Genomic DNA, 15,481 nt, shown 5'->3' with positions numbered 1-15,481 from the left:
TTTTAATTATTAAAACTGATACTATTTTAAAATTCAAATTAATTTCTGAGGACAATCCAAATGTCTTGTGCTTTTTTCAAACAAGGACCATGATTCCTTTATGCTAACATATAACATTAAGTTTAAAATGCACCCTTTTAAATAAACAAGTCGTTTTAGGAGATTGCCGACTCTGAAACATTTTTAAACTTCTCAAATCAGAAAGCCAGCCCTACACCACAGCTCTTCCAGAAAAACATGGAAGAAAGGAAGCAAGGAAGGAAAAGAAAAATTGCTTATCTCTGCAATCTACAAATCTCTATGAGGGAGTAAGGCTGGAGGAAAAGAACCTCTGAACAGACTGGATTCTGGCTCTAACAGGCCCTGTAGCAGTAGAGTATTTTTACATTTTTTAAGTGCACATCCTTGGCAATATGATTTTGTAACTGTTTTATTCATTTTAAGATTTAGACAACGTTGGCACTTTTATCTCCATATACCACTTTATATAGATTTAACTGGAACTATCAACAAGATTTAACTGAGTTGAGTCTGCTGAACTCTTATAATGGCCAGCAGTTCTTGACTGAGTACAAGATGTGCTCATACCTTCATCCTGCAAGGTTCCCACTACACTTTTACTGTCCATTTCCCTGGCCACAACTGACATATAAACCTAAGTTTAAAAAGTAATTGCTTACATTGCTTCATGAAAAATTCTACCCTAAAACTGCACAAGTCACAAATGCAAATATATCTGTCAAAGTAAGAAATTTTATAGAAGCTTTAAATATTATCTGCAGAAACATCACGTTTGCTACTGCTTTAAAATTTACATTTAAAAAGTTCAATTCAAATAATTATTTGAATAATATTAGTAGTGGATAATTATTGTTATTAACTTAAATATTGTCTTTTAATTGTTCTAAGCTGCACTCTGCTTTTAAGGAGAAAAGTGGGTCAAAATATTTTAAACAAACTTGCAATTTTTATTCTTCTTTTAAAGGCACATAAAATTATACAAAAACAAAATTATGTTCTATGCAAAATGGTAACAAGTCACATTATGAAACTCAGTTTTGAAATAAAAAACACATTAGAAATTAGAGCAAAAAATATTCTTTTTTAAAGTTATATAAAGCTGTAACCCTCCAAAAAATTTTTGTTTCTCTTTTAGTTTCTGATCAGTTGTTTCTTCCATTTTGCTTTCTTTTTCTCAGTCTTTTTTAGCATTTAATTTCCCCCTCAAGTTCCTTCTTTCTCCATAACTTCTTGTTGTTGTTTATGGTGTTTAGCCTTGAAGTGCTCTGTGTAGTGTGCCTGAGCGTACCTCACCAACTGCAACAAGTTTGCATCAATTGCAACAGATAGAAGTCCTCCAGAACTCAAAACAGAATCATAAATCTGACGTTGACAGGCAAGATTTTCTTCATATTCTCTATTAGCATTGTTCTCTACTAACTGAAAACCCATTTTCAGTGGAAGTGATACTATGAGGCAGCATGAGGTATGTTCTGAAAATATTCCACAGATCTGAGAAACTTGTTGGCTGTGAAAATACCACTGTAAACTGTATCTAGTCTAAGTCTAGGCCAAGTTCATCATCTTGTTTTGCAGCACACACTTGAAAGTGAGAAGTGAACTCATTGTGGCCAGCGGTGGTTAAAACACTGTACTGTTGCTTTAATTTTTTCCCCTATTATATCACTGAGTTGATTTGCTGCATGTACAGTAGTTTTAATTATTTCCCTATTCTTGAAATTTGAAATTTTGGCATGTGTATAATGATAGTAGTTCTAGCGGCAATAAGCCTTGAAGCATGTTGAACTTCAAAGGACTTCTCTTAATCAACTTTTCAACAATAGCTACTATCTTGTTTTGACACCCTAAAACTTGGCCACTTGACATTTATTCAGTTTCACTTCTTTCAACAACTTATTTTTTCTGCAAAGCCAATGTCAACCTTCATTTTGTCAAACAAGTTCTCAAGACAATTTCATGTCATTTGTTAACTGCCAATTAGAAGACATGTTTTGCAGCTTTTTTATATTTTAAGCAATAACTCATTTCCTTCCCGATTAACTTACAAAGTTCTTTATTGAAAAAGAAGAAGATGCCATTGGTTTTAGTTTCTGAAACCTTTGTAGAAAAGGTTCACACAACAATACCCTGTTTCCCCCAAAGTAAGACAGGATCTTATATTATTTTTTTGCTCCAAAACACACATTAGGGCTTATTTTCAGGGGATGTTTTTTTTTTCATGTACAACAATCTACATTTATTCAAATACAGTCATGTCATCTTCTTCTGGTTGCTGCACAATGGTGGAGGATGGGGTTTCACTTAACTGGGGCTTATTTTTTTGGGGGGGTAGGGCTTATATTATGGGCATCCTGAGAAATCATGCTATGGTTTATTTTCAAGTTAGGTCTTATATTATGGGAAACAGGGTAGTTTTCATAAAAGCCATTTTGCACTGTATGAGCAGATCTTGCATTGCTGATTTTTAAAAACTTGACAGGTTTCCTGTTGGGGAGTTTTGCTTCCTCCACATACTTCTTGCTCTTGTCACAACCAGCAACAGTCTTATCAAGGCACTTAATATTCTACCACCACCAACTGCAGCAAAACTTCAGGGGGAAGAGTGTGCTTCCAGTCAAAGCAGTTATCATGCCCTCTTACCTTGAACTGATAAATACATGTCACACAAGGCTGAATTCAAATCCTATCTCACAGCTTGCAATCCTGTTTTAAAAGACCCATGTACAACATGCAGGCTACAAGTTCCAAAGTCAATCAGTTATTTTTCTTTTCCTTTCCAGTCAAGGTTGGTTTTCATTTCTTCTTTATTTGCCCCCCAGAAAAAGGTGGTTTACATTTGGCCCATCCATTGATACTTGTAATAATTTTGTCAGTGATAACGAACACATGCATTTTTAAAACTTCAGAAATTCATCAGTAAAAGCAGTTTGAAGCAAAACACCAGTTAGATAGTATATGGAAAATTTATGATAAAATAACGAGTTACTATATCCATCTGTCCCTTTTAAACCACTTTTTTTCCAAAGTTTCAGTAAAGTTTCCAGCAAAAATTGTACATAACTATGATGCCCAGCCAAAAGCGACAGCATACATTGCTTTCATTTCTCCAAGATTAGACTGTTGGACTATTTGGCTATCTGAATTGTTAGAAGACTTTCATTACACTTTTTTCATCACCAGTTACAAAACCCAAAGCTAATCTACTATCCTAACACAATCCTTACTTGCACAAATTAGTTCTTTGCAGTTTTCAAAACTCTGAACATGCTTTCCAGTTTTTGCATCCTCTGTACTTTTACTACAGTGGGGTCTCGACTTACGAACTTAATCCGTATTGGAAGGCAGTTCTCAGGTCGAAAAGTTCTTAAGTCGAATCTGCATTTCCCATAGGAATGCACTGAAAACCATTTAATCCGTATCTGCTCTTTTCATCCATAGAAACCAATGGGAAGCTGCTATTCCGCCTTCTGCCACTAGAGGGGGATAATTTTTTTCTTTTTTTCTTTTAACCTAAGACGACTTGGCTTTAAAAAAAGGGGGGGGAAAGAGTTCGTAACTCGAATCTAAGTTCGTAAGTCGAGTCCATATATTCCTATGAGAGCAGTTTGTAAGTTGAAACGTTCGTATGTCGAGCCGTTTGTAAGTCGAGACCCCACTGTATATGAACCTATGCTTAGCTTTGAATCTAAACATATTGCAATGGATTGCTGACTTAATTTAATTTTCAAATCCTTCTCACGAAGTAGTCCTTTTGCATGAGACTCTACGGCTCTAATTCCTACATTACTTAGTTCAAAGATTTTGTAGCACATGTTACAATAACTTTTGCATTTATTTCCAATAAATGGAGATAAGCATGGAACAGAGTCAGCATGAAGTTTGATATCTAGCCACTGCATATTAAAAACTGTCCTTTTAAATGCCATCTTCAAAATGTACTTTCAGATACATAGAAGCACCTGTAGCAGATCTGTTTGCTTGACAAATAAGAACTTTCAAAACCTGGGAATAATAACTTTCTAAGCTCCAGAAAGTATAATGAGCAGAACAGTAACAGGGAAGTAGGAAGAGTTTAAATGCTTGCAGATCATTTCTACAGACAACACTCATCTGTAAGCTTCACATAGCATTAACCTCCAAGCCATGGTACTATCTGGATACCACATGTTGTGTGATTATTGCAATACGGAAATGGGGTGACAAATCCAATATAGTGGACGTGATGAGTACTGATCAAACCATACCTATCTTTATTCTACCAAGGATATTTATTTTATCCAAATAGAACATTTAAAATGATACAACCTTCATACTTAAACAAATATAGGCACTCTCTTGGTAAATCGCTGCTGAAGAGTTCTTTGGTATATACTGTATAAGTAATTTTCAAAACTGCAATAAAATTATTTATACACAGTTTTAATTAAGCTTGAGGTAGACAACTCTGATGGGATGTGGAAGACAAATATTCACCTTAAGGGCTACACCTGGCTTGGAATTAGCCCCCCCTCCAAAAAATCCCAGCTAGGAGACCACAGAGACTTTGGGAGCTTTGTGCAGTCACAGGTCACACTCCGCTCTTTAGGCTGAACCATCTCCTTTTAGGATATTAACAGCTACCCTTCTCTAAGGCACAAATTCCAATGTCAGTAACGAAAATAAACAGTCAAAATAGTGGAATAGCACTTTTCATACATAGAAAGAGAGAGAGATGTCAACAATAGGTAAAGCTGAAATTGCGAGAAAAGAGAAGCTAAATGCAATTAACAGAACTTGCAACAGACTATTACTCTAAACACTGGTTGTTCTACTTCTCTCTAGAGTCCCCTAATTGACAAAGTTCAATTAAAGGCCTCTGTTGTCCTTTTAAAAAATTCTAAAAGGCCTCATCTTTGCTACCCAAACAGAAAGGGTTCTTTCTTGACAATTATAATCCTGTACAGAAAATATAATCTGGCTGCATTTATGCAATACTAGATCAGAACAGGCAATTCCAAGATAAAACACCAGCCTGTTTCAACAGCAGAAAGATGACAGGACACAATGTAATGTGAGCAAACAATAGGTAAGATCTCAGAAGTTCGATACTCCTAGAATGTATCATTAAAAATATATTAATCTTCTGTTTATCCTTTACATTTGAGCACTGAAGAGAAAACTGATGAATGTCAGTAGTCTGAACTCTGTTTTTCATTGAGGCCAAAAGAGAAGCCAATTTTGACTAATCTACTATAGGCTGGGCAGCCTTTTTAATGACCAAGGACACACTCACTCAGGGGCCCTATGCTGGCCGTAGGGAGGGTTCAGGTCAAAAGCAGGGGAGCCCAAACACTTTTTATCTTTTTGTCATGGGATTCTCTCCTTCCCACAGAGCAGGGCTGCTGGAAAAGTGGTATGTCACTTCTGCACAGGGCTTTACAATTAGGCTTGCCCACATTATGAACCATGCTCCAAAAGACAATGACTGAAAGCCAGTATTAGATTGCAAATAGAGTAAGTCCATTGAATCAATTGAACTTACAGAGTTGACTCACCAAATCCCCACTGATTCAATAAGCCTACTTCAGTTGTGACTGACTGCTAGATTTCAGCCACTGATTACAAAGCTATGCATCATCATCATCATGTACTATCAAGTCAACTCTGACTTATGGAGACCCTTTTCAGGGTTTTCTAGGTACACTCAGGAATAATTTACCATTGTCTTCTTTTGGGGGCACCCTGTGCTTGTGCAGCTTGACTTAAGGCCACACAGGCTCTTCTCCTTGGAGACATAGCGGAGAATTAAATTCTTAACATCTGCCTCTGCAGCTAGATATCTGACTCGTTAAACTATACATGCTTAAAAAGCATGACAAAAAAAATCTTTTTGCTCTTTTTTATTCGTCTCAGAATATTGCACAATTTAAAATTATGGACATAGATGAAATATATGTAAAATTAAAACAAATTAAAATATTGATCTAATTAGATTTATTTGACCAGACATGGGCTACTTCAATAGTGTTATTTTGGCTATTTGCTAGATTTTTTAAATAGATGTGGTGGGGCATAAATTGCATGCATTTAAGTGCTGCACTAACTGAATTTCTCCACAATCACAGAAAATTTGTCCTGTACCTAGGTAACCATATTTTACTCGATTATTCCTAATTTGTTTTGAAGTATATTAAGTGACTTCTAGATGGTCCACCTAGAGTCTTGTCCAGGTCAGTGACACTCTTCAGCGTTCATCCATTTGGCAAGGTGTGTTGTTTGGTTCTCCACAGTTTTAGCTTTCTTCTGGAGGGCCCCTTGGGATTGTGCAGCTTGCCCAAGACCACACAGGCTAACTGTTCTCCCTGAAGGCACAGTGGGGAATTGAACTCCCAACCTCTACCTCCACAGCCAGATTCTTAACTCACTAAGGTATCCTTGCTTAAAAGGTATCACAAAAACAAAACAAAACAAAATCTTAAGACTCATACATTTATTTCAGTGTGAATTTTTATGTACTGTACTGTATTACAATCCCTATTCTTGGATACATGGGATACAGTATTAAGGCATAGCTTTGTATACGCAGAATAGGATATGTGAAGAAGGATACAGAGAATATACTTTCAAAATGGCAATAGCATTATTAATACAAGTAACAAACTTTCAGAGAATTTATAACATAAACCTTTAGACAATCATTAGAATCATTAACCAATGTAGAATCTCTACAAGCTAGCACAAAGGTTATCTTTGCCAATAATAAAAAAATAAAAAAAATCTGCTTTCAGTAACAACTGGATTCTTTCTGAGGCCAAAGATTTGGAAAGAAAATATATTTCATCTATGCACAAAAATGAGTGAAAGTTTACTTACTAATATACTTATATAGTAAACTGAGAAGTCCCAGGGTTTTTTAAAAAAAGCATTTAAATGCACACTGGAAGTGATGGACATAACCCACTTTAAATATCCCTTTGTAATTGTCCCCAACACCCTGTAATATTTAGTTTCAGATCAGTGAAAGTGTTCCGGGCGGTTGAAATGTTCTGAAACTAGATTTTGTAGCTTTAACTGGAGATTTCTGTCCATTGTTCTTTGCTACAGATTGTTCTGTCTGCCTCATGTAAAATACCAAGGGGTGTGCTGCCAAAGGATGCATAGATTGCATTAGAAAATGAACAAACAAATGGGCATCAAGGTTTGTAGCAGAGTCTTGTTCCTGTATCCATGTTATGTGACCGGTTGTGTATCACTAATTGCTTGCCAGGGGTTCTGTCTATAAGCAAGCACATCCAAGTTAGGAGAGGGATCTTATTGTCCAGAATGGGCTGTAGCTTTTTGTCAATATTTGTGAGTATTTTCAGCTGTTAGCAATAACAAACAGTATTCTGTATTATACTCCACACATCTGAGGAAGTGGACTGCAATCCACAAAAGTGCACACTGAAACAAGCCTGTGAATCTTAAAAGTACCACCACAGTTTTGCTCTTGAAAGAGAGTAACACAGCTATCTCCTTGAAAATTACTTTAAATACATGCACAATCCATGGTGTTTAGCTTAATGAAGTGGAATCTTCACAAAAGTTTGTTTGAATTTTTTTTAGTGGTCCCATAATGATACCATGTAGTCTTACATTTGTGTAATCTTAACAACCACACAAATTTTTCCTTATTTTTTTTCTGGAATATGTAAGATATCATTAATGATCACCTACAAGACAACACGGACTCTAGTCACCAGCTGAGTGGACTCTTGCCATCAGCCAGACACAACTATAAACCGAAGAATCATTTGCCTATGCTCACCCGGTAAAAACATTAATTTTGACTTTAATTTTGCTTTAATTAGGTTCTAACTAGTGAATAAACTAAATTAAAACCCTAATCTTGTGCTAGAGACTGCTATGTCTCTGTGATGCTCCCCCCCCCCCAGCCCTACAGCCCACATGAAATTTGTGTTTTTGGAAGCAGATAATGCGGATGTGTGGGAAAGGATATCACAAAACTCTTGGCAAATCTTTTGGTCTTAAGACCAGGTGTAAAATTCCAACCATACTAAAAGGGATTATGCTTGAGACTGCACCTCTCCCCCACATGACATCTGCAATCTAAATCTGAAATCACCTCTCCAAACAGATTGGCACAGACATCTACCATCAATTTTTGGACTCTTATCTACATTTTTTCTGCACTGTCTATGGATTGACGGTGCTTAATCTGATGAAGTGGAATCTTCTTCATGAAAGCTTTGAATTTGGTTTATTTTTTAAGTAGTTCAATAAAAAATATCGCCCACTCTTACATTTGGAAAGAAACACATCTGAAATAGTGTGCATTGCTTCTGAGTAACATGCACAGAATGGCTATGTCTTATCAAGACATAATGGCAAATATGTTCTTCCGTATATTCTTGAATTGCAACTATTCCAGCTCTAGCCAGACTACAAAAGGAAAATTTCTAAAGCTTTAGAGAGCATACAGAACTAACAGTATCTGTTGAGCTAATAATTAATGGCTGAATGAGACACTAGAGCACTTATTAATACTGTTACTCTTTTTGTTGTTCTCCCTGATATGATCATGGTTTCTCTGATTCTAGATACAGCAGCTCTAAACAATATATCCTAACCACTTTTGGAAGTTCTTCCGCCATTATGTCAGGAATAGGCAATTTATTTCTATAGGGGGCCACATGAAAAATCTGAACTGTGTTCGGGGGCCGAACCAACTTTAGGTAAAAATAAAATGAAACCCATTGGGTGAGGTCCTGCAGTGAATGAACTATGGGTGAGGTCCTGCAGTGAATGAACTAGTTTATGTGAGCGTTGTAATTCGTTCACCGCGGGGGGAGGGGGGAGAAAAAAACACAAAACCCCGACACTGACTTAACTCACCTGTCCTCCGTTCCCCCATGGCCTTCCTCTCCAACTGTCTTCTATCCCGCACAGGCGACGTGATGCGTCATCACGTTGCCTGCACAAGGATCGCTTCCGGCCTCTTGAGCCACAGGCTGCGGAGCCTGCAGCTCAAGAGTAACAGTCAAAACTTGCGAGATCCCAGCATCGGATCTCACGAGTTTTGCTTATTGCCGTGCTGGGTGACCGGAGCCGGAGCTCTGGCTCACTCAGCGGTGATGGGTGGACTGGACAGGAGTGATGACCGGCAGGCTGGACAGGAGCAGCTCGCGGGCCATATTTGGCCCACAGGCCGCACTTTGCCCAGGTCTGCATTATGTTATTCTCCTTCCTGCATATTTTCTTTCATTTCTTTTACACTGACATATCATTTGTGATAATCTCTACTTCTGCTTTCTCATTACATGACTACTGTATTCCACTTTTCTGTGTTTTATATATTTTGTTTCTTGGTTTTCATTCATTCATCTTAGTAGTTCACTGGTCACTCTCTCATCCCAACACATTTTTAGCATCCTGTGATCCTTATTTTATATGTTTCTCTTTTTTGTAACATTATTGCTCACATACTTAAAATTGGAAACTTTGTTTTAAGTCAGATTCTCTATGATTCAGCTAGACTGCATGGAAAGTACTGCACTCGTTTTTGCTTCTCACTGAATTATCAAATTATTCATTAAATTATGATACTAAAAACTGATATTTAATCTTCTTGCTACATGGGAGCTACATTTATTAATAAAATTTCTAGAGTTTCAATATCTCACTGTCAATTTTAGGATAAGAAATGAAAAACCATATTGTTTCTAATTTTCATTCTGTAGGCAAAAAAGTTCAGCCAATAGTTAACAATTTTTTCCAGATCACACTATAGAATAAAGGTTTATTTCATATCAAGTTTTAAAGCAGACAAATGGATAATCACTGCTCTTCAGGTCAGAATTCAACAGGCATACATCTGTCTTCCATTCTGAAGTAGCATGGCAAATAATCGTTCCCAGCTTATCCATTTAAATCCTTAAACTTCCCACTAGTTCAAACCTTCATTCACTTTGAACAAACGCTCCAACATTTGCATCCTAATGATTCAATAGGTCTTTTTTAGTGGAGACTAAAAACTGGATTGATTATTTTGTTATTGTAGCATTAAGAATTACAATTATTTTTCAATAATATTCCAACTGTAAATTTCTCTCTCTCACTCACATGCACACACACACCCAAGTTACCTGCTGGTAAATGTGTTCAACCAGTTCTTGTAAAGCTTCATCTGTAGTAACACAGCCATTTAATGTTTCTGAAAAATGTGCTATTTCAGTTTCAAAACAAGCTGGCTGCTCTGCAAGATGGTTTAAAAAATCCTGCACGTATTCTGTTATTGTTGGATATCCACCATTACCATCTTCTGAGGAGGATTCCTAAAAGCAATTAGAGAAACGTTCGAATTAAACTTAACATTACTATTTCTCATTAAAACAGCTTCAACTTTATCTTTCCATTCCTTACTTAATATTGATATATAGGGGAAAAAACTACCATTCCATAAATCTACAATAATAGTTGCAAATAAGAAATCAAGTTTTATGAATTCAACGAAACAAAATACCCCTAATGGACTCTTTTTCTTTCTGTACACATTGGATACATGGAATAGAAAATGTACATAACTGTGGTAGACAATATTTGATATTAGCACAAATGAAGCAGTTGAAATGCCTTAGGCAATATTTCAGAGGCCCCCAACATCCACCTCTCTTGTCAGAAGGTGCTGCAATTGCTTCAGGTAACCACAAGTACACTACTGTACTCTGGTAATGGCTGCACAGCAAGCAAAATATGCCGTTTTTCTACACTCTGTAGCCCTGGCCTCAGCTGCTTGATGGAAAAAAGGAGAAGAGGAAGGCCACATAATGAGAGCTCTCGAAAACTGAGTAATGAATACAATAGTATTGTAGATAAGTGCACAGGAATTCTATCATTAACCGAGTTTTAGCTATGGTCTAAAATAAGGGAAAAAGGCAACTTTCATAGAGATTCCCTACCTTGTCACCCAGAGAAATTTTCTTAGTCACACTCAATTACAATGGTGCCTCGCAAGACAAATGCCTTGCAGGACAAAAACTCACAAGACAAATGGCTTTGGCAATGAGGTTGATGACTCGCAAGACAAATGTTCCTATGGCAGTGCTTCGCAAGAAGAATGTTTTCCGTTTTCTGTTCCTGCCTCATGTTTGCTGATTTTTAAATGTTTTTCTATGATGTTTAAAAAGTTAAAGTTTTTTGATTGAAATTTTTGAAATCATCTGCAAAATATGTATGGCTTTAAAGAGCACTTAATAAACCCTTTGTAAACCAAATTTAACTTGTTCTGACTTTTTTTGCCTACAGAATGCATTAATTACATTTCAATGCATTCCTATTGGAAAACGTGTTTTGCAAGACAAATTTTCTGCAAGACAACATTAACCACGGAATGAATTAAATTCGTCTTGCGAGGCACCACTGTACATGCTTGCTTACAAACATACAATAATAGCCTGGATTCTAAACTACAGAATCTTCGGTCCAACTGTCTCATTTTGGAAACAGAAATCCTTCTGCCAGTGGACAACGGTTGGGGCAAGATTTCCCCTCCTACCTTCCCATTTTGCCTTAGAATCAACCCCAGGAGACATAAAAATAATTTGGAGCTGATTTTTCAGTAGCTCAGAGGACTGCCAAGAAGTGTGTGTGGGGGGGGGGAGAGGAAGCAAGTCCTGTTATGCTTGTTATGTTTTATAATGCAACCTCGGATTAAACAGAAAATCCTCTGCATACCTACTTTCTTAATACTAAGAGCAACTTTGAGCAGTACATTTCTGCAGTAGGGGTTGGATAAAGACAAAACCATTACAATTCTATTACAGTAACAAAGATTAATCTTAATGAAAAAAGGTAACCATAATATAGCTTTCACAAATCCTAAAATACCCAATAATCATAGACATTTGTGAGCATTATGACTTAACAGAAATCTCCAAGCAGGAAGCTTAAAACTAAAATATTGCTAACAGATGGGTTAAAAGCTTTAAATAAAGGAAAGACCACCAGGTTTTGAGGTAGCCCATTCCACCGTTAACCAGCTCTTACTATTGAGAAATCCTTTCTACTGTTTGGCCAAAATCTCCTTTCTTGAAATACAAAGTTGCTAATTTGTACAATACTCTTTATGGCCAGGCAAAAGAAGCTGAATTAATTTTCCACATAATATTTATATTTGAAAATGTCTACCATATCACACCTCAGTGTTCTCTTCTACAGCCAAAATATTACCTAAACTCTCAAACAATCTTTGATTTCCAGATACTGTATGTTACCATGTCAACTGCCCTCTTCTGGGCACCTTCCAGTCTGATAATGTCTTTTTTAAAATGTATTATCTAGAACTGATGGTAAGGTCTGACCAAGGCAGGATAGAAAAGCAGTATTATTGTTCTTGATCTAGACAGTATACTTCTGTTGATCTGTTAGCCCCGCATTAACATCTTTTGCTGCAGCATCATACTGTATTCTCAACTCATGTTTTGCTTGTGCCCCATTAAGATTCCTAGATCCTTTAAACACATAATTGCCAAGCAGCTGTCATCCATCCAATATCTGAGCATTTGATTTTTCCTTCCTAAATGCTTTTCTATTTCCCCTATTGAAAATACACTTTGTTTGTTTTGGCCTACTTCTCCAATCTACTAAGATTATCTTGAATCCTGATTCTGTCTTCTGAAGTATGAGCAACCTCTCTAAGTTTGGTGTCTTCTGAAAATCTGATGTTTAATACTTCATTGAAGTCCTCCAAAGTCTACTCCTTCATCCAGGTCACTTATAAAGATGTTGAACAATTCCAGGTCAGGAGCAGGGCCTTGTTGCACCCCACATGTCACTTCTCTCTACTATGATAAGGAACTTTTGAACTCTTTGAATATTCCCCCTAACAGTAGAGGGAATATTGACCTAACAGTAGCACTGTCTAGCACACATGACTCATTCTTGTGAAATGAATGTCAGCTCTTAGTAATCATCATATTCTTTTGTAAGTGCTTGCAGGTTGACTAATTAATTTCTTGTTTAAAAATATTTCCTATTTTTGGTGACAAGTCAGTAGTTGCCCAGATGTTCTGTCTTCTGTTTTTGAAGATGGGAATGACTTCTGTCTGCCTCAAGTCCTCAGGCATCTCAATTGTTCTCCAAGACTACAGACAGAGACTCCAAGATTACATCTACAATTTACTTTAGCAGCCTTGGATGCAGTTCAGCTGTTTTGGATACCTGAATTTATTTAAAGTTGCTGGGAATTGATAAACCACCTCTTCACCTATCATAGGCAACAGCCCCCGACACTGTCTATTTTATTCTACTTGAACATTGTTTTTTCTTTTGAGAAAGATGGAGATGAAATAGGTGTCAAATAATTCTGTATTCTCGCTCTCATCTATTAGCATTTCCCATCTTTTCCCCACAGAAGCTTCCTTGTTCTTTCCCTTATTACATTCATAGCTGAAAACTCCTTTCTGCTATTTTTAACTTTTGCTGTAAGTCTGAACTTATTCTGAATGCTACCATTCTTGAAATAAATATTCACTACTCACTTATATTCTTTCAGGAAGAATATACTGGAAGGAACACCCCCCCCTTTGAAATCTCAGCTCATTTGAAAACTCTTTATGCAGCCTCCTCAGTTTCTTTAAATGCCTCAGATTTTTCTATCTGGTAGGTATTGTCTGTGACTATGCTTTCAATATCTCATCTTTGATAAATTTCCATCTCCTGTAAACTCACTTCTGAGTATTCCTGTCCATGGCAGTCTCATTCAAGATTTATGTTAGCTCATGGATATCAGTTTTCTTAAAGTCTAGAGTGCATATCTTACTAATTTCAGAGCTCCATTTTCTCAGTAACACACGTCCCAAGAGGGCCTTATACTTTCACCTACAGTTTCTACCATTTCCATCTCATTGAACGTTGCAGTGAGAGCCAAACCCAGGACAGCTGATTTCCTTGTTGCTTCTTCTACCTTCTGGAAGACAAACCTTTCAGCGTGACAAGAAGGAATTTGTTAGAATTTACATCCTTGACAAAACTGGATTTCTAACACATATCAACACCATTTGAAGTCTCCCATTATTATGATGTTTTCCTTCTCTTTTCTTTCTGAATGTTTGGTAATCTGATCTAGGAGAGCATCATCCAAGTCTTCACTCAGAGGTCTGTATTACACACCTAACAAGGATATTCACATTGTCTTCCTCTCCTTTGGTTTTTGCCTAAATATAACAGCCTTCAACTCCAAGCCACGGATCTCTCTGGATCTCTATGATCTACTTCACAAGTACTGCTACAACAACTCTGTTCTGTTCCTTTTTACCACATTATACCCTTCAGCTATGACATTCCAGCCATGAGACTCATCCCATCAGATTCCGCTAACGTCCATTACATCATATATGCCATCCTATGTTGGTAATTCAATTTCATTTTATTTTTCTACCATGCTCTGTTGTTGTTATATGCCATCAAATCATTTCCAAGTTATGGCGAAGAGCAATCTCCAAAATGTCCTGTCCACAACAGTCCTGCTCAGCTATTGCAGTCTCAGGTCTGAGGGTTCCTTTAGAAAGTCAGTCCATCTTGTATTTGGTCTTCCTTTTTTCCAGTTGCCATCCACCTTTACTAGCATTATTGTCTTTCCAGAGACTCCTGCTGTCTCATGATACAGTGGTGCCCCGCATAGCGACGTTAATCCGTTCCAGGATTAACGTCGCTATCCAGATTCGTCGCTATGCGGGGGGGGGAACTCACCGGTAAGCGAAGATTCCCCCATCCGGCCGCCATTTTCGCTGCCTGGTAAGCAAGGGCAGGGCGCGAAAACGCTGCGGGTGGCCATTTTCTGCACCCAGCGGCCATTTTGGAACCGCCGATCAGCTGTTTTCTAAACCTCGCAATGCGAAACGCTTACCGATCATCGCAATGCGATGTTTAGCCTATCTAAACATCGCAATGTGATCGCATTAGTGATCGCGAAAAAGCGTCACTATGCAGATTTGTCATTAAACGGTGCACTCGTTAAGCAAGGCACCACTGTATGCTCAAAGTAGGACAGCTTCAGTTTCATAATTTTGCTTCTATCCTCCTTCCTATGGAAGACTAGTCTTCCTTCCTGACAGGATTTGGTAACAGATGCAAGGCAAAGTACTTACGAGCACATTATATCTTTGAAACAACTAGTAACTAGTAGCCAAATACATATATTTATGAGAATTAATGCCAAATCAAATAATCCAGCACTAAAGCATTTTTACTGGCCCATATCCTATAGATCCTTTTATAAGGTGTGAAGAACTTCCTGTGGCTAATTGATGACATTCCTGAAGCTGTACCTAACTGTGCAACCAAGATATGCCCTGCACTTGATCAATTAGCTACTGCAGGTTCTACAAATCTGACACAAAAATCAACAGCAATAAATAAATAAATACATAAACAGCATTTTGACCACTATAAACCAACAACAGAAGAGTATTGTTGCTAAAAA

General features: G+C 37.2%; 1 protein-coding gene across 1 annotated transcript in view; it reads right to left on the bottom strand.

The window, feature by feature from the left end:
* The window catches only part of PAIP1 (poly(A) binding protein interacting protein 1), a 40,652-nt gene that overhangs the window by 15,121 nt on the left and 10,050 nt on the right, over positions 1–15,481 (bottom strand). The window contains exon 3 of the mRNA XM_072992780.2: positions 10,146–10,334. Coding sequence (XP_072848881.2) covers positions 10,146–10,334 — 189 coding nt within the window. The remainder of the gene's footprint in view (positions 1–10,145; positions 10,335–15,481) is intronic.

The sequence above is a fragment of the Pogona vitticeps genome, chromosome 2 (genome assembly GCF_051106095.1).
Source record: "Pogona vitticeps strain Pit_001003342236 chromosome 2, PviZW2.1, whole genome shotgun sequence".
Taxonomy (NCBI): Eukaryota; Metazoa; Chordata; class Lepidosauria; order Squamata; family Agamidae; genus Pogona; species Pogona vitticeps.
The sequence above is the reverse complement of the archived record's forward strand: the minus strand, read 5'-3'. Positions and strand labels throughout refer to the sequence as shown.